The sequence below is a fragment of the Danio rerio genome, chromosome 9, assembly GCF_052040795.2.
Source record: "Danio rerio strain M-AB ecotype USA chromosome 9, GRCz13ab, whole genome shotgun sequence".
Lineage (NCBI taxonomy): Eukaryota > Metazoa > Chordata > Actinopteri > Cypriniformes > Danionidae > Danio > Danio rerio.
The window spans coordinates 14,624,718-14,650,344 of record NC_141029.1 but is presented as its reverse complement, the minus strand read 5'-3'; the positions used below and the strand labels follow the sequence as shown (position 1 = coordinate 14,650,344).

At 35.7% G+C, this 25,627-nt stretch overlaps 2 protein-coding genes and 1 long non-coding RNA gene across 13 annotated transcripts in view; 2 read left to right on the top strand and 1 right to left on the bottom strand.

Annotated features, from left to right (window-relative positions):
* fer1l6 (fer-1 like family member 6) overlaps positions 1 to 2,610 on the top strand; it is a 43,468-nt gene extending 40,858 nt beyond the window's left edge. For both annotated transcript variants that reach the window (XM_087267578.1, XM_087267577.1), the window contains one exon: positions 1,825 to 2,610. In XM_087267578.1, the coding sequence (XP_087123704.1) occupies positions 1,825 to 2,005 (181 nt within the window). In that variant the 3' untranslated portion in view covers positions 2,006 to 2,610. The remainder of the gene's footprint in view (positions 1 to 1,824) is intronic.
* si:ch211-67e16.4 lies at positions 2,128 to 22,943 on the bottom strand. 10 transcript variants are annotated; one of them, XM_087267587.1, is made up of 6 exons: positions 22,267 to 22,943; positions 18,131 to 18,568; positions 9,189 to 9,236; positions 8,701 to 8,900; positions 8,466 to 8,625; positions 7,538 to 8,312 (listed from the first exon to the last, which is right to left on the bottom strand). In XM_087267587.1, exons 1-6 carry the CDS (start codon positions 22,805 to 22,807, stop codon positions 8,209 to 8,211), a joined length of 1,491 nt encoding a protein of 496 aa, XP_087123713.1. In that variant the 5' UTR covers positions 22,808 to 22,943; the 3' UTR covers positions 7,538 to 8,208. The 10 variants fall into 10 exon arrangements, with proteins under 10 accessions (XP_087123711.1, XP_087123712.1, XP_087123713.1 ...); XM_087267588.1 differs by having other exon boundaries at positions 18,131 to 18,565; XM_087267585.1 differs by lacking the exons at positions 7,538 to 8,312; positions 8,466 to 8,625; positions 8,701 to 8,900; positions 9,189 to 9,236 and adding an exon at positions 2,128 to 5,639.
* On the top strand, positions 22,363 to 23,458 carry LOC137496458 (uncharacterized). Its single transcript, XR_015499268.1, has 2 exons — positions 22,363 to 22,519; positions 22,639 to 23,458. It is a non-coding gene; the product is annotated as an uncharacterized LOC137496458 (long non-coding RNA).
* The last annotated feature ends 2,169 nt before the right edge of the window (positions 23,459 to 25,627 follow it).

Genomic DNA, 25,627 nt, shown 5'->3' with positions numbered 1-25,627 from the left:
CCAATTACTTTAGTCTGCAATAATAAAATTAAGAAAAAAAAATTAACAGGAAAATTAAGACTTGTTAAAAAAGATTTGAGAACTACAAAACAACATTTCAGTAGATTTAAAGGGCACCTTTGATGAAAATCATCTTTTGTAAGCTGTTTGGACAGAACTTTGTGCAGGCATAGCGTGTTCACAGTCATATTGGGGTGATAGAAACACAATAAGTCTCTTTTTTTCTTTTTTTAGTTTCCTGACATTAAAATATGGACTCAAATCCCTCCAATTTTAAGGCCCACCACAACGTGACATAGGAGTGCAGTTTTCCCGCACACTAAATTGATTGACAACAGCTTATTAACATGTCTCCATAGTAACATGTATAATCATATCAGCAAGACAGGACGTGGCCAAAGCAACTCATCAAAAGGCTTGAATTAACTCCACAACAAATACATCAAATACTCATTGGGAAAGTTCTTATAGTATTTCTCACAAACATTATGTGAGATCTGCTTCCTTCATGTCTGTCGCTGTGCTGTTTATCTAATGCAACCGAGGCGGAGACTGAGGCACATTCTGATAGGCATGCGAGAACGTTGGCCAAGGAGAACTAGCAAAAAAACACATGCCACAAAAACAGCTACATTGTGTTTAAAGCAGAAACTTTCAATATTCTGAAAGCTATAATAAATAGTCTGATGGGTGTTTGAAGCTTAAACTTTACTGATACATTCTGGAGACAAAAGACTCATCTTAAAGGGCTCATAGTTTACCTCTGTTTTATGATTTAATATTAATATTATGGTTCTTCTGAGTGTGCCAGTTAAGGTTGAGTTCAAAGCACAGTTCAGATTTTTTATTATAATGTGTTAATGAGTGTCATGTTGGGGGTTGTGTACACAGCTCACTGTTTTAGGGGTGTGTTGCTTCGCATGAAAATTAGTTTCGACTTCCCGCCCAACGTAACAAGGGGGTGGAGCCAAGAGTTTGCCCGCTCTGTGTTTGCAACAGACAGGCAGACAGAGAAAAGCAAGCAACCTGAGTGAGAGGATCAGCATTCAGCCGTACATGTACGACTCGGACAGACCAAGCAGAGAGTACAACATCATTTGTGTCTTTGCATAGTTTTACAGCCAACTGTGTGCTAGTTTAAAGAGCCGAGCTTGTACACCGAGACTAATAACCACGCATACTGAATTAACTTTGACTGAGGCACCAAAACTGCGACACAGCACACTCAGACATGCACATTCGCATGTTATTTAAAATTAAACTATTCAGATGGCGCTCTGTGGCGCGGCAGAAACATGAAGTGTCCCGAATTGTGGCTGGGCGCTGCGGACAGCCGCCGACTTGAAGTGCCGGTATGTGTGTACCCTGTGTTTAGAATTCTAAAATGCATGGTGCTGCATGGTGCGACAGCGCTTCTGTTGTGCGACCTGCAGGCAAGTTTTATTTCCAATGGAGAGGACCAACACAGAGATTTTTCACCATAGGTGCCCTTTTTATCTTAAAAAAGGGGCAAAATAGGTGCCCTTTAAGACTTTGTGAGGCCTAACATTTTGCTTATCTGTTTATTTATTTATTTTTAAATAACATTTTGCTTTTGAGATTTAAGATTTTATTAGACCCCGCAAATTCCCTGTTTAAGCTTTTCTTTAACCCTGTGAGAAAAAGAAAATGATAGGGAAAAATACTTCCACAACCTGAGCTGCTGAACATAGGACGAGTACTATTGTGCTTTACTACTACTTTAGACAAAGTAAACTCGATAAAACATACACTTTGCTGTACATGTGAAACATTTCTAATATTAAACTTTGTCTTTTTCTCTAGCCGTCCAGACACATCCTTCTCCTGGTTTATGAATCCTTTCAAGTGCTTCTTTCACCTGATCTGGGGAAACTACAAGAAATACATCATAGCTGGACTGGTGCTGTTGATTTTGACCTTGTTCCTGGTTCTGCTCTTTTACACCCTTCCAGGGGCGCTCAGTACTAAGATAGTCAATGGGTAAAAAAAAAAAAACACCTGGATAAAGTCACTGGACACAATGGAGAGCAGCACAAATGTAATGTTTTAGCACACATTTAAACACTTGCACTGTCGGTTGTTAGATAACTCAGGAACATCAAAATATTTGGTGATTTTAAGGAACAATTTTATGTTTTTATTTAACGTACAGCAAGAAATGTAACAGTGACACAACATTGAACATTTGAGAAAACACTGAACATAGCAATTGGAAGATATAGGAAAGCTATTAGGGCATAAGCACCATTATGCAATTGCTGTTTTGTAATAATTACATCCTACATTGAGAAAATGGTTGGATTTTCTTTTAAACTGATTTAAAAAATGTAATAGTAGCATTTGAAATGACAACTGTAACTTAAAAAACGATTTATGTGAATACAGTTGCATAAAACAACAAGCTTAACCCAACGTAAAGTAAATTTACCAATGTTACAGACATTTCTTTGTAGTCCTTATTGTGTATTGCCTTAAATTGGTATGTAGTAGGAGTTACAGCCACTGAAAAGTCACTTTGCTGAGTACTTTATAAACTGTAGCATTTGTGTTCTCCAATAAAGATATGTAGCTTTAAGTTCTTTTTAGGAAGATAATGTACTGTAGTACTTCAGTTACATGATGTTGATGAAGGTCCTAAATTAAGAAATGAATGTTCACAATACTGTATTTGCACTTTAAGACACAGTGGTTTAAAAAAAAAAGTGACAATAAGCTATAACTGAACCAATACCAAAACTGATTCAACTCTAGGTCTTAGTTTTTCCACTTTAATTTGTAGGTAAAACATTCCACACCATTTCTTACCAAAACATCTCATAACATCAGTTGCCAAAACAGAGACTCATTTCCAGAAACTATGAACAGCATTCACCACTTTTTACATAGTCTGTTAAACCGCATAGCTGCTCAAAATCTAACACATTAATCTGCTTATACAGCACATTTGCACCGTGTGCTCATTTAGAAAGCAATAGCATTCATTTTTTTTCCTTTTTACAAATGTCACTCTGGCATTTATACCCAACAACAATATTTCCTAGAAATATAATAGACCACAATGGTAAAAATATTAAAAATAAAAAAACTCCTTTAAAAAAAAAATAATCAAACAAGCTATCCAACTTAACTAGGACATTTGGCCTGACGTTATTTTCTAGGACATTGTTTCCGCTGAGTGCAGAACACAGACAACCACAATATCCTTGAGAAATATTTATGTTCTTTTGTGTCTATTTCATAATGGGGTCAGTTTATTGGGGGATTTAATTATTCTAATGTCACATAAAATGCTAAATGTAATGACCCCAGAAAGCTATCAGTTAAATCAACATGATGAACGTTTTTAAATAGTATGATTACATGAATGGTTTACAAGATTAAGGTTTTTAGAAAGTGTCTTTTTTTTGGGGACATTGTGTATGGAAGGCCATTGGGGCCAAAACATGTCAAATTAAGGCGTAATACATAATTGTGTTGTGTTAATATGTAATCATCATGTTTTTGGTCCTTTGGTTTGTTAGTTGTCGTCTGCCATGAGACAAAGTGTGAGCTAAAATTATTTTAATCTTGCGTTTCGACACCAGTTGCGACTTCTAATCACGATGACACCCTGTTTTAAACAGATGTCATAATCGAGCTGATAGTATATAGTAGAGCTGCACGATTCTGGCTAAAATGAGAATTGCGATATTTATTTATTTATTTATTTTTGCCTAAAATAAAGATCTTGATTTTCTTGCAATTCTATACATGTAAAATAAAGGGTAATTCGAGTATGCTATTATTGTTGTTATTTCTCAAACATATGGTAAAACAGCCATAGGCTTTGTGTAGGTCTACTGTTGGTTAAAATGCTAAATGTTGTATAGACTTGGAATGGTAGACTTGAACGGACTTTAAATATTTTTGGTTTTGTTGTGGTTCCCGCGTGGCTCCCAAACGATCACTCTGTGCCACAAACTGAATGTTATTTACAACTGTATTACCTGTTATTCACAGCCTATGGAGGTTCTGTCCGCTATAGTAGACTTCACTAGCAGGCGTGTGCCCGCCCTGTGGTGACAGCTGACGGTCAGCTCTCGTCACGTGTGATTTTGCGGCCGTGAATACAAAATTACATAAAGACAGAAATTACATTTTTAATGTGAATTATATATTATAAATACAGCATGTGACTCTTTCAACACCATTTGGAGATGTCCACATTGCTGAACATTGTACGTAAAACATTGTGAAGACTTGTGCGGCCGCCTTTGCCTCCCTCCTGAACTTGAAAATATGATTGACAGAATCGTAGAAATGCTGGATTAAGATCGTCTAGGGGGCCGAATCGAGATCACAATATTTTTTCGATTAATTGTGCAGCTCTAGTATATAGCCTAAACCTGTAATTGTGTATAAAGCTGCGGTCACACTGCACATTTCGCCCCATAGACTTCCATTTATATGCATATGAATGCGGCAAACCTGAAACACTTGCTCTGCATTGCAAAGTTTAAGCTTGATGAACTCTGACCAGCAAAAATAGCATCACGTGATTGTGTGAGACCAATTGAAGATCAAAACTTGACCTCAGGACAGAAATGTAAAATATGGAGCAGTTGTTTGCTTTATTAATGTCTAATCATCTTGTTTATCCCACCCTTTTTCGCAGCACTGTGTGACCTCGGCTTTAAAATGGAATTTGCCAATTATGGCTTTCCACAGTAATGAAGCATCATAGAGACCATTTTAATTGGTATGTACTCTGACACAATTTTTTTTAGATAAATGATTAAATCTAGTCTCTCAATGCTAATTGTGTTTTCAAATCACCATGACACCTTTTTTCAGATTAACATGCAATTACATGTTGAACTACATCATACATTTTGGCACCATCAGCCTTCCACAGTCAAGAAGCATCTCGGACATGATTGCTGTCATGCACTATTACACAAATTTTAAAATAGACTTAATCTTATTTCTCCACTCCCATTCCTGTTTCCAAATCGCCAAGACACTGCCAAACAGATTGTGTCAAAATCAGAATGACATTATGTTTATTAGTGTGTTTCTTCCAGTGAATTATTGGTAAGGTGATCTAGCTACAGTAGTTCTGTGTGGTGCCATCACTGATGAAGCGGTCTGCATGACCCCCTCATTGATGCTGCGTGGCGGTACCGACTGGGCAGAACTGGGCCCCAGCTGCAGCAGCAGGTTATATGTGCCAGTTTCTGCCAGTCCTCTTCTCAACCCAAGCCCACCGCGCTGTGCTACCCCTCCTCCTCTCCTGCGGCAGGAGATCAGGCCTCCGCGCTGGGCTGGCGAACTCTGTCCAGAGGTGCCATTAAACTGAGCAGCCTGCGAGGCCATCAGACAGGCTTGCAATTTGCGTTTGGCACGCCAGCGGGCTACTCGAAGACGGGTTTTTTCCCTTCGTTCTCTCACCAGGTCGGCCAGTAGAGCCTGCGGTAGAGTCTGCTCCAGCTCGCGTCGCCGGTTTGTAGTGCGTCCTCTGTTTGTGTTCCGGCCTCTCAGAGTTCGGCTGCGTTTGTACTCTTCATACAGGTTCAGGTCCTTGCGTCTCGGACGTACCTGCTTTTGGACCCCTGTCACAGACAGCTGAGATTCCTCATCTGAATACAGGCACAGAGGAAAGACATTTAATAAATACATTTTTTAATATTTAATTTTTAGCCACTTTTGCAAACAATGGCAGTCTATAAGTATAATTGTTAAAAGATCAAATGGGATTTTGCAGTGATGCCATAGAACAGGGGAGCTCGACCCTGTTCCTGAACATCTACCCTCCTGCAGAGTTCAGCTCCAACTCTGCTCAAACACACCTGAACCAATTAATTAGAATCTGAAAAGCACTTGATAATTAAAGGCAGGTGTGTTTGATACGGGTTGCAACTGAAATTTGCAGGAAAGTAGATCTATTTACCTTATTCTTCATGTATAAGAGGGTGCAGCCTTTTTGGGTCAAGACTTCTGGTCTCATTCCCTTCCATTCATATTTAGACGTTAAAAACAGCTTGTTTTGCTGCCTGATGTTGCAACTTGATATTTTGTTATTATATTATTCTGCTTTGTCTGTATAATCATGCAAACACTTGTTTGTAGAGCAAGTAGTTTGACCATTTCTGCGGTTTTTATTATTCCTAGTCATTTCTCCCATAGGCGACTGAATCGCAAAAACACACTTCCGCATAGGAGAATAAGGTCAATAGGAACAGGGTTGGTCTCCCCTGTTATAGAAGAACCATTTTGGTTCCCCAAAGAACCTTTCAATTGAAAATATTTATTTTTCTAAAAGAATTATTGGTAATACTTTAAATAATAATCCATTAACTTTAGTTAATGTGTTTACTAACATGAGGTAATACAATAATCTTGTGTAACATTTATTAATTATAGTTCATCATTTATTGATGCATAACTGAAATTGTCATGAGTTTGTGCTTGTTAACACAATGCAATGAGTTAATGAACTAACAATTAACTTTATTTTCAGTAATGTTAACAGAGAAGAATACTGTATTGTTCATGTTAGTGAATATATTAACTTAGATTAATTAATGGACCATTATTTAAAAGTGTATTTGAAGCACTTCAATGTTTGACCAAACTGAAACTCATTAAATACACCTGGGAGAAAAAAAAAAAAAAAAACAGGCCCAGAAGACAACTGGTCTTGCACAACTGAGTCTGTTTTTTTTTTCTTTACTTTCATAAATTAGTGAAGTTTGTGCCTTGCCACTGGCTTGCTTGGTTTGGGACACATCATTGGATTTGCTCTTCAGTGTTTGGACTTTCAGCTGTTAAATTTAAATTACACAACAGAACTAAACTGAACTTCAACTCTGAAAACTGGACTGACCTAATTTCAATTTACTACAACTTCTACGTTAAGCTGCTTTGACACAATCTACATTGTAAAAGTGCTATAGAAAGAAAGATGAATTGAACTGAATTTGACGAGATGCACTGGAATTTTGTTTAAGCTGCTTCTTTTTAGTTAAGTCGCAGGGTGGCACGAAAGATCACATTAAAGATTTCAAGTGAATCTCAAGAACTGGCTGATAAATCGCGATTCCATGTATTACACATCTTCTACGTGTGGTCAAAACAATGGTTTCTAGTGTTTCACGTGTCAGCTTTTTTTTCTCTCAAAAACTGTTTTGACTGCTTACTGTAACCTCACATCCTGTCAGTTTCTTGATAACCGTAACCTCTTACATCTTATCAATGTTTGCTCAGCAAGTTTCTGATACAAAGCAATCAAATTATTTGGTTAGCGTTTGGCTTCACACGCTAACCTAATTCCAAACACATTAAAGAGATCAAAATCCATTTCAGTTTATTTCTTCTGTTCAACACAAAATACAATATTTTGAAAATGTGGGTTGCTGGCAACCAATTACTTCGAGTAATTTTTCCTAATACTATGGAAGTCAACTATGATTCTTCAGAATATTCAACAGAAGAAACTCGTTTTCATCAAACCTCAAACCAATACAAATGCACAGAATGTGTTTCCTTCAATTTTATTTTGGTTTTGTGAACAAAAAATAGTGAATATCATGCATTTATACCATGACCTACAGAAGACACACAGTAAAAGTGTAACAAAATAATATTGAGGCATTTTTAGATAAACAAACAGTTGTTGACCTATTAAAACACTCTATTTAAATATCACAGTGCAACCAAATGGTCACTTTAAATCTTTATAATTGATCCTTCAAACCACTGGGGTTCATCCATTTGGAAGCAATAATTATTTAGACATTTAAAAATTATTGAAATTAAATAAAATCCCTTATTCTTTTTAAAGCCCAACAAGCTATTTTGTGTTAAAAAAAAGACATCTAATAGACATCCAAATGTAGACGTCTTGGCTAAATTACTGTTAGACATTTATTAGATGTTCATTGGCAGCCCGGATTTAGCCATCTATGTCTGGACATCCATTAGACTTTTTTTAAACACAGATTCTGAGTAAGTGCTACTATATAAATAATGTAATAAATAACGATAGACTTTGCAATCGCAAACAACCCTAATCAGCTACTCTCAAACATGTCTGAACAACAGCTCAGGTATTTAATCGATTTACATGTATGAAATAGGATACAACATTGTTTTTATTTTCTTGTACAAACGACGTGGACAAAAACGGGTAACTTTTTTGACAGCAGATTAAGAAGACATCCTTCCTGGAGCCAAACGCAGGTAATCTTTAATATATTTCTCTGCTTCTGCTTCTGTGGGACTCTGGAGAACACTGTTCCTCATCGCTGCAGCTGTGGGTTCAAACCAAAAAAAATTGAGTTTAACATTTAAACAAACCAACATATCATTGATCAATCTGATATTATGGAGTAGTCTATACACAATTATAAAAATCCAGTGAGCCACGGTTCGATTCTTAAATAAAGATGTTGATTCGGACATACCTATTATTACAGCTCCAATATTTGTTTTTCTCAAGCCTCGTTTGTCCCCTCGTCCGCACCAGTTGAGCTGTTTGGCCACGTTTAATGCTAAGACCTTGTTGCAAATTCTCCCTATGGTCTTCTTCATGGTTTGACCTCCGCTAACAGACAATCTGTTCACCTAAAAACAGAAATACAGATCATAAACAACTTTTTTTGTAGAATGTCGGTCTGTTGCTTAATTACATAAACTCACCAATCTTTGCATCACCCCTCTGTCCACAAGTCTTTGCTCCAGCAAGTCCAGATCCTCCATTGACGTCACAGGCAAGATGCAGTCGTTTTCCTCTTCTTCTGGCTGGACCGTGTTTCCAACAAGATATTGAACTAATGTGGTCAGGCGGTTGATTTTCCACTCCATTTCTCCTTGAGACTCGAGAAGAGCCTTCTCCACTGCTGCAAGAGCACAGGTAAATTTACTCGCACCATCCTTATAAAAAATGAAACATGGTTCTATTATAAAAAAATAAATTAAAAATAAGACGACTTATTTTGTTAATAATCACAAATGAACCGTGATTTTGCTACACCGACCATGGTATTGGAAAGCTGTGGTTGTGAGCAATTACGAATGTTAAATAATATGCCAAAATAAATAACCATGGTTAATTTTTATAAGAATTACACTTGCTAAAAGGTAAACATTTACAGTATGAATGCTCAGATAATTGTCATTTAACGCACCTGTACACTGGTTATTTTCTATGCTCCTCGGACTGGCATCTGACAGACCTGTAAAAATAAAAGTACAAACATTACAGTTTATTAATAATGATAAATTATTTCAGAAATGTAAATATATTAGACGGTCGATGCTTCAAATGAACTATTTAACCAAAGCAACAATAAAACTGCACTAAATGTGTCAAATTTTAACTTAATACACAACTTTATCATTAACTCTCAACTTTTATTCACTCAATACCCAGCAAGCATTTTTTGTTTGTTAAAAAAGACATCCAAAAGACATCCAAAAATAAACATCTTGGCTAAATCAATAGTCCAAATCAAACAGACAGTTGATTGAGTATTTTTGGACTATAGTTAGATGTTTAATAGATATTTTTATTGGTCTGTTTTTGTCCAAGACGTTTCAACCAGATTGATCTCACGAAGAAACGTAAATATATTTTATAAAATATATTTTAACTGAATATATTCAGTTTAGTGGTTAATTCGTATGAATTTCTAAGAGTTCAGTTGAACAAAAATGTACAAATTTTAAAAGGAGGCGTGGCACTAGACTCCACCCCTAAACTCAACTGTCATTGAGGGATAAGCAAATAATATTAAATTGTACGAATGAGATAATACGATTTCATCAAATTAGTCACGTTAGTTACGAATTGCTGTGAGATTTCTGGTGGGCTAATATCAAATACATGTTTGAGTCAAAGCCAGTATTAAGCTTTTATTCTTAATGCGTTTTTAGATTTAATTTGATGTTTACATGAATGATACACTTCAACCCTGTTGCAGCCACAAATCTTTATTGAATTGACGTAATATGGAGCGTAACAATTGGCCAATATGGCAACAACATCATCTTTAAAAATACAATTGACCTCTTTCCCAGTATGAGCCGATTTGAATACTTCAACCCCCTGACCACTTTTTTCAGTCTGGTTACTGAAAAGTCGATTCTCATGACCTTTGACTGTCTACCAGATCTGCAACTATCAACCCTGTAAACATCAACCCTGTTACCTTTATCCAAACCCATATTATTATTCAAAATAGTACATCACTGTCAATTTCTAAATGCTATACTGCCTAAAAAAAATAAAAACAGTCCTTCAGCACAGTATTAACGGTAGAAATCTTCATGTGTCAGAAACCTATTAAAGTTGAAGTAAATTAGCTAGACTCACCTGTTTATGTTGATTTGTCTTGTGATCCTCATCACTGAATGACTGGCAATGTGTAAAATCATCAACAGCCTCATGGGGGAAAATGTATCTTTCTTTTAATTGCAGTTTTTTTTTTTTTAATTTAGCTAACAAATTTTGTAGTTTTTGACACGAAATTTAAAAAAAAAAAATTACACCAGTCTCATTTACTGTCTAACAAAAATGCATAAATGAGCTTTGAATATATTTGGTCTTTAATGACATAACTAAAATATTTTACAGTGGTGAATAGAAACTGAATAGCTGCCATGTACGCCTGACCTTTTGAGAAGGGGAAAGATACTTTTTTGGTTAGAATGTTCATTAAAATATTATTGCTTATCTCAGGGAGTGATATTTGTCCAACTTTAGGTCCAAAGTAACAACAACATTTATTGAAGCTTGTTTTTGGCATACAATTGGGAAAAACAAAAAACAGCAACTTACACTGATTTTATTGCAGTTGCAAGTCTCTCACATTTTGTTTCTTCTTAGTAGTTTATACCGTAATTCAAAGTTTTGAATTGAAGTAACCTTTCTCACAATTCAGAATTTTGAGCAGAAACATCAGAATTATGAGAAAGGAAAGAAATGTGAAAGTATTAGAATTATGTTTTAAAGATGTTGAATCTGTGAGATTAAGAATTAACTAAAAGAGGTCTGGAAAGTGTGCAATTAAACAGATTTTTCTATTCTAAATTTTTACATCACAATTCTAACTTTCTCAAAACTTAGATTTTTTTTATATTTCACAATTATTATTTATTATTATTATTATTAGGCGGAAACTGGCTTCTGTGGTTAGTCATAGGGCTGGGCGATATGGCAAAAATGCAATCTTAGTAATTATTTTCCATTTTGACAATAACGATAACCGATTTCACTATTAACCGTGCTTTAATTCATTATGGTTAATTAATCATAAAGGCTTCTTAACACCGTGTTTCTGCACCAAACAAAACTGCTGCACCTTAAAGTTATGTCCAACTGTGCGCTAGTTTAAAGTTCCAAGCTTGTACACGGAGGGTGACACGAACTCACTCTGGATTAACTATGGCTGAGCATATTAACTAAGGGCCGTTCACTTGTTGTGCCTTTTGTGTTTTGTGCGTGCAAGTTCCTTATTTTTTTCCTTGCGCTCATATTGGCACGTGGCACGACTTCCTCACGCTTTCCAGGTGCACATAAAAAGAATGGCGCGAGTGCATGACATGAGTCACGTGACAAGAACTGACTGTTCAGCTTTATACTTTGTATGGAATATACACATTTTTGCTAAATAAAAAAGATATTACACACACACACACACACACACACAAACACACACACACACACACATATATATATATATATATAAAAATGAAAATTCCAAACACGTGCATAATATAGTTGATCAAAAGTGCCTTTCAGACAGAGATTCTGCAGCCTTTGACTACATTTGTTTTGTAATACTCAGGGAAATACTCAGCTAATATGACGCTTAGATTTACATTAGACAAATACACATTTTTAATTTATTCTTTTTTTATTTGTTTATTTTGCTGTCATTTTTTTATTGTAAAATTATTATTATGTTTAAATGCCAAAAACGTTTTTTTTTTTCACATATTTTTGTCCAAAGTAAAATGGACTATAGTTAGTTTTTTTACTGTTTTATGCTAAATTATTAATTTACAGTGCAGCAATAAACAACACTTTAAAATAAGTTGTTTTCATGTGATTTTCTAAACTAGCAGTGTTTTAAAAATTAATGAATGCATTATAATTCTGATAACCGTGACACCATGATTATTCCTCAGACTATATTCATACAAATAAAATTTAAAATTATTGCATCCCTAATAACAATATACATTTTGATATAAGTTGTTAATGCTTCCAGATTTAAAAGAGTACCACAACAATGACTGAAGCCACAAAAATTGGAGGGTTCATTAAACGGCATGACATATTTTCAGTGGCCGAAATTCGGTTCATCTCTAATAAATCAAGACACTTTTAGATTTCCATTGTTGCATTTTCTGCTTTGGGTTTGGCTCTAAGATCTATATAGAGTAAAAAAGTCCAGAGGTTATAATTGTTATTGACATACATTTTATTACGATTTGATATATAGTTTATCGTCCCAGCCCTAGTTAGTCATGTTATTCACTGGGGAAAACAAGACTCTTAAATGAATCAATAATAGTGTTCAACATATAGTGATCAAGTATTCTGGAAATATTCAGTAATCCTAGGTATTAAACACCAAAATTACCGATTCAGGCACTCTAAATACACTTGATATTAAAAACACAGTGATGTAAAAACCGTAACAGGGTTGAATGAAATTCAGGGTTTAAAAAAACAGGGTTGAAAAATGATAACAGGGTTGAAGTGTTGCAGTTTGTAAATGTTCTCCATTGAAACACAACTCATTGATACAAAGTGTAAAATATTTATTTAGCTTGGCCCAAACATCTTTGTGAATTTAAATGTCACTGGGCTTAATGGCGATGATTGATTCTCCGTCTTTTCAATCTCTATATTATGCAGGTCACTGACTTGCAAACAAGTTATTTAACTGGATCCCCAAGTTGATGCACTTTGTTGTTGACCACCTCGTTTTTAAGCCTAAACTGGCTTGCATAAAGTCTCTGATGATTTTCCCATGCACTTGGGACGTCCTGACTCTGACTGTTCAGCAACGCCATCAGACTGGCTTCGGGACTGTGTTCGGGGGAGGCAATGATTTTGAAAAACCTCCTCTTCTGTCGTTCTTTGGCTTCTCTCCACTGTTTGCGTCTCATTATCTGAGCCTTCTCACCCAGGTCACCAATTCTCTTCCTTTTCCCTGTCTCAATATCCCTTCTCCATCTCTCTCGCTCATTCATGAGGTACTTTTCCCTGCGTGCAGGATCAGCGTCCCGTCTCCGTCTGTACGCTCTCTGTTTTTCAGCAGACGCGTTTGCCATTAGAGGGTCTGAAAAAAGGAATCCAATAGGAAGACTTGCTCAGCTTCTCCATATTCCAAATGAATAGATGCTTTTTAAAGTCAGCATGGCTTTGATCACACGATCCAACTCAACGCTGTGAGCAGAATTTTTATATTTTTGGTACTGATGATCAGTATTTTAAGGAATGTTGATATCATGTCCATTTCAACCCTGGAATGTTTAGAAATGTTTGACGATCAAATGTATGGATTATGAAAGCCTCAAACACTTCCAATGCTCCAAAAATGTACCCTGTTTATACCTGATATAATTATTAATAATAATAATAGTAATAATAAACCAGGAAAGGTGTAGTTCATGTGCATTTCAGTATATTATTCTGGTATGAAAGGAATATGACCTTTAGGGTAATGAACTACTTTTGAATTAGGTGATTTGGAATTTAGCTTTCCTTGTTTTGCACTTTTTCACATCTCTGTAAGTTTTGATTTTTAAAACCAAAATGATAAACCATAAGTTCCAGGGAAAAGACCCATGCAGTGGCTCGCAGACTTCTGTTCAGAGTTAAACATGAGGTGAAAAGGTCTGCGGTTGCATAATTGAGCATGCAATCAAAACAAAAACCTTTAACCACAACAAGACACTTTATCAGATAAAACTGTTGACTTGATTTCCAATGTCGTTTTATGATATGACTGTGTGTGTGTGTGTGTGTGTGTGTGTGTGTGTGTGTGTGTGTGTGTGTGTGTGTGTGTGTGTGTGTGTGTGTGTGTGTGTTAACTGCTGTGTGTGTTCACATGGGTTAAATGCAGAGCACAAATTCCAAGTATAGGTCAAAACTTTCACTTTTACTTTGTGACCTATATAGTATGAGGTCCTTCCATGTTTATTAGTGTCTGTGTGTGTGTGTGGTCATGTGATGTGCGTTTTCAGCGGTGTAGTGTGGAAGGAGGGCAGATATGCTAGGTAAAATACAGTGTGGATGTGGATTATTTTCATTCTAAAAGGCCATTTTAAAACTAAGATGTATTAGTGTAAACGGGGCCTAAGTTGGGACGATGGCATGGTCTATCGACCCAACCCTAAAGGTTAGTCCTACACAATATCAGCTTGATAATTGGCACAAACCATTGACGTAGGCTGTGATGGTTTGGTAAATGACATTAAAATTAATCTTCACAAAAAAAAATAAATAAATAAATGTTTTGCTGCTTGTTCAAACTACTTATTTATATTGAGCTCAAACCATACAATTCTAAATTGGATAGCCTAATTGTTTTATGTTTAATCAACTTAAAATGGTAAAAACCAGTAAGATAACTTACTCGATTTTTGTTGGGACGACATGAAGGAATCGTGTGCAACCTGCATTTTTTACATTTTTGTATCTGGTAGAGTGTTTCATTTTGAATATTAACCAGTGCCACACCTGAGAAGCTTCATGATGATGCAGAGAAAGAAAGATTAGCACGTTTAATTTATTTTAGTCAAACAGAAGATCATGGTACTGGTGCTGCTAGGTGGAATTGTGAGGAAACTTGGACATTTCTGATAGCAAGACTGCCAGTATCAAATAAGTCCTTTTGTTTGTTTACAGACTTGTTTCTAAAAGTCAGATGCTAGATATGCTTTCTCGATGACATCATGCATGTTAAAAATGAAAAGCAATGATTCTTATACTGGCTTTCAGTTATACTAGTGGTATAACTGATAATGCTGCTATTTTTTCCTCCCATTTATTTCATATTATACAGTGCTGCGAGGTCAGGTGAAAAGTCTGGAACACTTAGAATTACTGAATTCAGGTGCTGGTGCCACCATCTGCATAGCATCTGTAGTCTCAAATGTTTTGGATTTACTTTAAATGTTGACTACTGTAGTTTAATGTTCTCTGACCACAACATTACATTTATTTATCTCCTCAAAGGGTAAACACTGAGAATCCCAATAAAGACACTGATGTCTGCCGGTTATGTGTGGATTGTAAGTTGAAAAATTACAAACGCTGGTGGTGCTTCAAAAACATGGAGGGATTTGACAGAAGGTTTGGGTTTCAGTAGAGATGCTTCTAGGCAGAACTCTAGAGAACTTCTTGGCAGATAAGATAAACTTTTTGGACCTATAACAGCTCTGTTTATGATGTTTCATAAGGAGGACATTTCAAAATGCATTAATTTTGTAATTCTTTTGGCATCTCTTGTCAGGTGTACAATATACAGTATTTAAAGTGGATCAAATTTTTTTTATATCAAAATTGTCCTAAGACCAGATTAAGTGTTGTTCAATAGTTTGAGGACAACTTTGATGAAAGGTTTTGAACCACTTCGAATGTTGTCTACTGTATACACTTTTCATACCTTTTTCTGTAGCCATTGTCTGAGATTTTAAAGCATTAAGAAACATTTTATGGATTTATTTTCTGAAGCATGTATTAAATAAAAAACTAATCTCTAAGCAACCTACATTTGATATTTGAATTCAATATCAAGCAGGTAGGGCTGTATCAATACACGATATTAAATCGAAATCGCGACACTCAGATCTACGATCCTGTGTCGCGGTGTGATAAGGGAGAATCGCGACACACCCCGTGATACCTTTCCAATAACGTCAGGCATGCCTGCAAAAGTTGAGCTAATTAACACTTTTTTTCTTTCGACATTACAAGCACTGCTCCGTTTAAGCCCTCGCAATATTTAGCCGGGAGAGCTCGCACGGAGCTCTTAGTAAGGGACCGTCTGAATGTGTCAAGAATATCAAAAACAAAACCAACTTAACCCCGCTTGACAACCGACAACGCCAGAAACATTGCCAATGCTGTCAAAGCGGCCGGATTTTCAGTGCATGTACGATGATTTGCTCACACTGTTAATGTGGCTGCGCAGAGAGGGATGGGCATTCACCAGATGTCAGGTAACAGCGCAAAACTTTTTGGTTGTTGGACAAATGTTTCATCAGAAATTAATGGCCTGTTTTAGAGGTTTTGACTTTCACCACAGCTCTGTTTAGCCGGCAGATGTTTAATTCTTCACATCTGGCGAGCGCCATGCATTTTCTGTAACCGTGTTGTGCGCTTTCTGTTTGAACCTTTGAGAGTGCTGACTGACAGGTGCGCGATACGTGAGGTCAGAAAACACGACGAAGCTTTAAGTTAAGATGAACACAGTTTCTATAGTTATACTTTATTTAGAGATAAAGGTATATGACTTTGCATATAATCACTCTATCTTGCTGGAGTTTATAGCCGTTTCGCTTTACTTCAGTACGCATTAACACCGCTCTGATGGTCTAATCGTTGTTTTAAGTTATCCAAAGCTGTATGAATATATATCTTGAATGTCACAATAGTATTAAATATTACAATTGTAACAACACAGACAGCAACACTTTTGCACAATCGATACCCAGCTGATTCAGTCGTTTCATAAGAGGACCGCGCCTCTTCTTTTTTCCTTGTCAACATAAAGGCAGTGAGGTGCGCCTCGTTTTCGGCCACTTGTTTAACTGCAAGGCATACTTAATTTGCGGGACCATAACGTGTAACCCGTGCCTACAGACACATTTGCCAAAGAAGCAAAATGGAAAAAGAATATTGCTGTTTGATACAGACCTGTTGATGCTAAACCAGCGCTTATGTTGACCTGGATCTGCGTAATAAATGCAACAAATAGGCTTTACTTTTTATTTTACAGCTTAAAGCATGTACGCAGATTAATGCAATATCATATTTTAACAACAAAACTGTTTACAAAAAGTCTACATATGCGCGCGTTGTTGCTGTCTTTACATCACGCAGCGCGCGCACTTGAACCGCGAGGGAGAGAGAGGAAACCATAGGCTAAATCAGGACATATTCTTCAAAATAATGATTTCTATTAAAAATGTAAAAGGTTTTGTGATTATAATAATAACAGCAGGGCATTAAATAAATGCATATTTTCCGTGGAGCGGGCAATTTGAGGAAGTCTGCTATTTTTATTTGACGAAAGAAAAAAAACATATGATCGGAAAAAAAAGCCCATGCCGGTTATTAAAAAGAATCAGTCAGTATTTTCGTTTTGTAATATAAATTAATTATTTAAGAGAAAATAATTTAGGGCAGTCCTATTTATTTTATTCATTTTATTTAGATTATTCTGCTCTTCTGTGCTAAACACTGCAGGTGCTTGAAGATGCTCTGTTGTTCTGTTCCGCTATTAATATATAAAAATAAATTAGTATTTTAAAATGCAATATTTAATGTGTCAGACACAAAATAGACTCGTCAATTTGTTTAATATAAAATTAATAGTAATCTGACCAGTTAACCGTTAATAACCGATTAATGAGTGGCGGTTGTCGGTTAGCAAAATTAACGAAATGAGCATCCCTAGTAGCCATTTAATTTACTTTATATGTAAGAGAACTTGATTGAAAAATAATTTTCAACATGCTTCAACCATCTACACAATGGAGTTTAGTTCTGTTTGGTTTTACAACAGTATTTTGTTACAAAGAAAACAGAAGTGATATAGCTTTGGCTATGTATTTATTTTATATATGGCTATTTATATTGTTAATAATTTGCATAGTTAATATTGTTCTTTGATGTTTAGTTTATAAAGATTTTTCAAATGTTATTTAATGAAAAATAGTTTTAAAAATCTTTTTTTTTCCCACCCCACACGAAAAAAAAAAATCGTGATACGAACCGAATCGTGGGTCAAAAATCGTGATACGAACCGAATCGTGGGTTTGGTGTATCGTTACAGCCCTACAAGCAGGCAAGAATAAAACTGTAAATTTTTAATGTTATACTTACAGGTGGATGGATCCATGCCGATGAATGCTGGAATGTTGAGGTCGGTGGAAGTTCCTGGACTCTGAAGAGTTTGAAATGGTGCAGGCAGATCGAGTGGAACCCCAAACTCTGGTTCCCCAACTTGATTAAGTTCAGCGTTGGGATATTCAAGCCTTGATGCGCTGCCGGATTCTCCAGGTTCATCCTTCACACAGACTATTTCAACCTCTGCATCCTCCTGTTTGATCTTCATCAATGGTGCTCCAAAAGCCCCTGTGTTTGTCGTTTGGGATGGCATACTTTCATCCACCATCATGGGTGCAGAGAGGACGCTGCTGTCTGGTATGTCTGTGTGTCTAGAGTCAGCAGATGCCAGAGGGTTTTGTCCCCATACTGGATCACTGGTCTCAGACAGAAGCCCCTGACTGTCTATCAGATGACGATTTGAGTTCTCCACTACTGAAAAATAAATAAATTGCAAAAAAGTCAATTTATGCTTAAGTTGAGTAAAATTCTAAGAAACTCTATGATTATTGAAATAATAATGAGTAATATCTCCATCATAACCAGTTGTAATATAGTCAATAAAACACTAAACTTGCATTGATACACGTTTGTTAGTTTACTCAATAATTTAACCTGTTATACAATTCAGTCAACATTGTTAGTCTTTTAAAGTTCTGATTTCGCTTTAACAACAGTCAGTTTCCTAATAGCTAGAGGAACATATTAATATGCCAACTACTGCCCTGACATGCATAACTGTTAAGCAGGGTATACTGCGGTTTGGAAAAGTCAGGGTTTTAAAACTGTCTAAATTTTTCTGCAATCCCGTTTCTAAGGTGTGTGCGATTTTTTTATTTACGTTTTTTTTTTTTTTAGGACAACAATATTTCCAGCAGAAAAGATGCTGTTTTAAATTTAAATTTAAGCAAATGAAGATCACAAAAGTCAATAATTCATTTAGCAATTACACAAAATATCTGTCATCTGTATGAAAAACTAAAAAAAGTAAAATAATTAACATTTTAGTAGAAGTGTATATATTCTCTTCATTTTTGTTGCTGTTTACAGTGAGGTTGTAGCATTAGTAACAATGTAGCATCGTTTAATAAATTACAACATTTTTTCACAAGACAACAGGGATTATATAAATTAAATGTTACCAATATATAGCTTTTAACAAAATTATAAGCGTAATGGTTGTATGTATTTTTGTACTATAACTGTTTTCAGATTTTTGGTAACATTTTATATTAACTACACACTATGAACCATTTATTAAACATTAGTAAATAGTTCATTCATTATCTGTTAAGCATTAACTCTACATTAACAGACGTTGGGGTGGGCGATATCACCTAAATTAATATCACAGTGTTTTTCACTTTTTGAACGGTGATGGTATAATATCATGGTATAATATGCTTTTTTTGGTACATTTTGGGAGCAGTACCCTGTCCTGTCCCTTTAGTATGTGAATAAAGTTAATATTTTTATAATATAATAAATAAATGATAGGTATCCTGATCAAAAAGAGACATGGGAGAGTATTATGCATTCTCAACATAGATATTTTGCAAAAATAAAACCTAAAGATCTTACTTCACAATGTACAACAAAACAAAAAATAGCAGTGTAATAACACAAGAACAGTGTCATAATGTGTATTTTTCACAAAAACTAACTCTCTCTTCATCTGAACTCTGATGAAACTAGATATTCAAGTTCTTTGCCATGAACACCAGCCTGTCAACATTTTCTGGCTTCAGTGATGCCCTGGAGCTTGTTACAATATTGCCCCTATGCTAAATGCATGCTCGGAGGGTGAGCTTGTGGCTGGGATGCATAAGTCTTTTTAGCCAGATGGCTAATGCGCGGGAAGTGGGAACATTGGAGAAGCCAACACTCCAGTGGATCAAAGTCACTGTCAGCCGTTAACATCAGCAGGTAGCCATTTAGCCCTTTTGCATTTTCCTCTGTCTCACCGTTTGGTTCTGACACTCCACTCATCTCTTTTCAGATAGTAAAAGCTACAGACCCGACATTTCTTCACCATGTTTCACTAGTCGTTTAATGGCCACTCCTCTTTTACCTACCATCGGCAAAGCTGATATGAATATGTTTTACTTTATTATTTACATAAACAAGATATAAGGCAAGGACATGTATTTAAACCACAACTGAACATCTAAAGAAAATTTAATGCCTTATTATTTAGAATGAGCTATTATTGATGTAAATGCAGCCGTTCAAAGAATATAATTGATTTATTATGGTATTGACGGTATTGGAAAATCCATGTCGTGGGGCAATGTCACACCGGTGATGACTATGACACTAGTGTACCGCCCACCCCTAATAGACGGGGTTTATAAATACAGTTTTTAAATAGAGAAACAAATGCTGTATTCTTGACGTTAAGCACATTCATAATGTACTTAATGATTGTATTTTCATACTTTATTACTTATTAATTTTTCATTGTTAAATTTAGTATTGCATTATTTACAAACCATTTGCATCCAAGAATAGTTGGTGGCTTTTAGAATCATTCAGAATGAGTTAGTAAATGATTAATAAACTATTCAAATCAACATTTATAATTCTTATTATTCAGGCATATAGTAATGGTTAATTTGTATGTTAATAAATGCTTTATTAACTCAACTTCATCCAGTTTTGTGACCTAATCTAAAGTGAGGACTATTCATGCTTTGTAAATCCCTTATAAATGACTACTAAAGGCTCAGTATCAAATAAACAGTAAATGTTTGCAATCGTATCTAAAAAATAAAATTACTGTAAACTTTAAACGTTGCCGAAAAAACAGGAGTGTTAACAATTTAACAATTTATTATGATACAACATTTCAATGTTATTTAGAGAAGTTTAAACTGTACTGTAATCTTATTTTACATAAGAGTGCAAAGATTTAGTTTTTTTTTTTGATACAGTTTCATTTGTGTATCTACAGATGAATAGATATAGAAGTCATTTATATTCTTTTTCCTGTTCAGAATTTAACTGAGCCTCTAATTGTCAATTTTAAGGTTTTTATAAAGCATAAGTCCTAACTTTACATACAAAGCTAGATGAAGTTGATTTAACAAAGCATTTATTAACATACAAAATAACTATTAGTATATGACTGAATAATAGGATAATTGAATGTTAATTTAAATAGGTTATAAATCATTTTCTCATGCATTTGTAATGATCTTAAAAAACCACCAACTTTTCTTAAATAACTAGTTTGTAAATTATGCAATACTTTAATCATTAACAAACATGTACAAACTGCATTGTACATAATGCAGATGAACATTTTCATATTAGTCAATAATAGTACTGTATTTAATTTAAAAACTGAGTAAATACAGATTACTCAAGTGAACAAAACGAATTATGGGCTAAAAATCAGCGGAATTCTGACTGCGCAGATTCCGTGTGGGCCTACTTTTAAGTCAAGAATAATGCATTTGTAGCTGTATTTATAAACTACTTACTAACGTCTATTAATGTAGAGTTAATGATTAACAAATAACGAATTAACTGTTTGCTAATGCATAATAAATGATTCATAATGTGTAATTATAAAGTGTTACCAGATTTTTATTAAAACTTTTTAAAAAATGACTTGATGTTTTGATCATGATCTTTGATCAAAATCATCTTTTAAAAGTTGTTTAATTTTGTTAATTAAAATAGTAAGTTGTTCAATTAGTATGTTTTACTTTGGTACTGAAATTGACTATTTATAATGTGACTATTCAAACTCAGTCTTTTAAAAAGAATTGTGACTGACAAACCTACTTATTTAGCACATCAAGCCAAATGTCATTACATAGAGACGTTTGTGCAGCTGTTCACCCAAAACAATGGTTACTTCCTGTACAGTATAAACAAGACGGTCTGTAAATCTGAGAAAACATCTCAGTTAGAGAGAAAAAAATCTTGATAAACCGCTGGTTCGATTAGTTGGTGTATCAAAATAATACAATTTAAAGCTAACGTTACTTGACTTAACCTTGGTTGTGATTCAGTGACAACATTAAACATGGTTTTCATTTAATCACTAAAACACATTATGGCATATATGTAATGGCAATATGAAAAACATTCATTACTCATTCATATTTACCACAGGTTTATACCTTTATGAGCTGGTGATGGTCCATGGATCTCCTCAATATGAAGATCAGCCAGGTGATTGTCATTTCTTGGTGTTTCTTTGGACATGTGCAGATGCTGCTGTCTCGCCCACGAAGGTCCAGCTACAGGCCCGGCTACATTAACTCTGGGTCTGGGACATGGGTATTGAGGTTTAGCACACACGGACACAGTACTGGTCGGCGCTCTTCTGCAGTGAAGCTCGGGGCTGGATGTTGCCATGTCTCCTTCTGCCTGGTACGGTCTATGATTGGGGTCTTTAGCCGCAATGACGTTCATGTACTTGCGCATAGTTTTCATCTGACATCTGGACGTCTCCAACATTCTTCTAATGTTCTCATTCTCCTTCTCTTTAGCGGTCATCTCCCGTTTGATCTCCTCAAACTTGAGTCCGACTACCCGGATCATTTCTCCCAAAACGGTCTCTACCGCGACGTTCACGGCTTTCTCGATAACAGCGCCCATTTGGCCCCGCATCAGGGAGATGGTCAAATTCACATCCATGCTGATGGGAGCGGATGTCATGAGGGTCTAAAAACACGCACGATTAAAAACCGTCGACTATATGGTTAGTTTTGTAGTGTATTTGTGCAAAACGTAGGCTATGGTTTTGAGACAAAGCCCAGACTTCGTCCGCCATTGGCCACGTACCGTCAACACTGACACGGAGCAGGAATTGCATCCGGTTCACCAGGAGCATTAAAGGAATAGTTCACCCTAAAATGAAAAATATCTCACAATGTATTCCCCCTCGTGTGGTGTAAAATAAGACATTTTGGAAAGCTTAATTGTACCCATAAAGCATCCCTGCTGAAAAAAAAAATTGCTTAAACCAGACAAGCCTGGTTATTAGCTTTAGCTGGTTGGCCAGCCTGGTTTTAGAGGGGTTTTGGCCATTCCAGCTAAAACCAGCTGCTCAGCTTAAACCTTAAACCAGGCTGCTCAATCGTTTTTTATCTGGTCATTTTCCAGCCTAAAATGGCCGGAAATCAGGCTGGAAATGGCCAAACCCCACTAAAACCATGCTGATTGACCAGCTAAAATAAAAGAGTGTCGAAAGGTGCACTGCAATCTGTGACCTTAGGACACCAGAACCTGGATCCCATTGATCTCTGTTGATTTATCATACACTCATCACATATGCACTCGCTACAAATAAAGAAGAAAATGAAAATGTTTTCTTGTGGCAGCTCGTTGAAACACTGTCAATGGGCTATATGCACAGCTAGTGTTTTTCAGCCAATGATGAACTTCTGGTGAAAGGTTAATGTGACTATTTTCAATTTTATAAGGTTTCTTCTTTCTATTAAGAAGGTTAAAGACAACTAAAAGACAATTTAAACTCAGCTGATGTCATTAGCAGCTGCCATGGCTAGCTCAGAAATTCTTTTGAAAATACTGGGGTAAAATTAATTTCCATGTTTTAAAGATATGGTGCAGAAAAAAGGAATTTAATGCAATGCTTCTTGTTTGCTCTGATACTCATTTTATATCGTATCTCAGCCAGGCAGTGAAGATTTCAGTTTTTTTTAAAAGATCAAATCTTAAACTAGGTGATTTTGTATGGGATGACAATTAACCAGAAGCCCTGAGGCTGGCTGACTGAAATTAAAAGTCTGTGTACCCATTACAGATAAGCTGGTTCATTTATCTGATCCACTCTGTCTGCATCCATACTCAGACAAGCAAAATTCTCAGACTAACAAAAAAACTTTATAAAGGTATCTACATGCTAGTATAGATTTTTTTCTGAGTGTTTTTAAGATGTATTTTTTTCAAAATATATCAGTCCTACTATAAAACGGTCTACTTTTTCTGTTATGATTTGCATTGGTGTCCATTATGCACCCCTAAAGATGTCCAAAAATACATGGCAGAAAGCAACTCTCCATGACAAGCTTCCCATTCTCTATTGACTTCAATTGTTGGAAAAAAATATCAATGGACAACATCGACCAACATTGTTCAAAATATCTTATTTTTTGTTCAACTGAAGAACGAAACTCAATGGATTTTAAACAAGTGGGTAAATGAATACAGATATTATTAGGGGGTGCCTTAACACTCTGCTGGCAGAAGTGAAGCTGCCTGAATAAAATAAATAAATAAATAAATAAACGGGAAGGTTTCTATGTGACGTAAAGTGAGCCTTGTTAAGTGTGGTTTTAACCCATAATTAAAATTGGTCCTCTACTTTTAACCCATCTCACTGTACACACATTTTGAGTGAGGAGTGAGAGCACAACAACAGCAGCACACACACACATTGAGCATACACTATTGCATCCAGCACCCGGGGAGCAATTAGGGGTTAAGTGTCTTGCTCAGGGGCACCTAAGCTGGGTATTGAAGATGGAGAGAGTGCGGATCATTCAATCACCACATCTTCATTCCCTGCAGAGACTGGAAACCATTTAGCCACATCCACCTGCAAAAAGGGAATTCAGGAAAAAAACAGGGTCAGAATAAGGGTACTTAAATGTTTTCACAAGGTGTGGGCAGATTTTTGTTTTTTCATTAAATGAAATCCTCAAAATCAGATATAAAGATCATTCTACTTGAAAACTAAGCTTGTTTACCTGAGGAGAGTGGAAGTGGTTTAAGGTTAAACTGTACTGGTTCATAGGTCATAGTTCTGTGTGAAAATCATGCTGATGTGAGATGCATTAGTGTTAAAGGTAACTTTGCTTCACAGACAAAGGGTGTTTGATGGTATAGTTAAATGATCCTCGGTTGATGTTTTTAAACCACACTGAAAACTGAAGTTCAACTCTAAAATCTGGACTATACACTTTCAATTTACAAGAACTTCTATGTTAAGCTGATTTGACACAATCTACATCCTAAAATCACTATAGAAATAAACATGAATTGTTAAGGATCCCAAAGTTGTGTCAAGAATGTGGACCCACACAATGGCACTACCACCAGGCTAAAACATTAATATTATGTTTACAATATACATTCATGCTTTCATGTTGTTCACACCAAATTCCTACTGAATGTTTTAAATTCACAATCAATGTTTGCTCTGGTTTGCTCTGTTTAAAGTTGTTTTCACCGCATTATCTGCCATGTGATTGGCTGATTAGAAATTGACATTTGAATAGTAATGGTATGCAGTACTACTGCTTATTACTGGTACACCTAAATAAGTGACCAGTAAATTTATTGCGCAATATTGTCATACTTTTGAATAGAGGAGAGAGTCTGTATTGTTTGCCACTGGAGACAGCATATATTGGCACCTCAGCCAATTCTAGAATTGCCTCTGGTTTCCACTCCTGTATACTGACACAAAAAAACCACAGCAGTAGCATCAGCTGGTATATTTGTTGGCTAAAG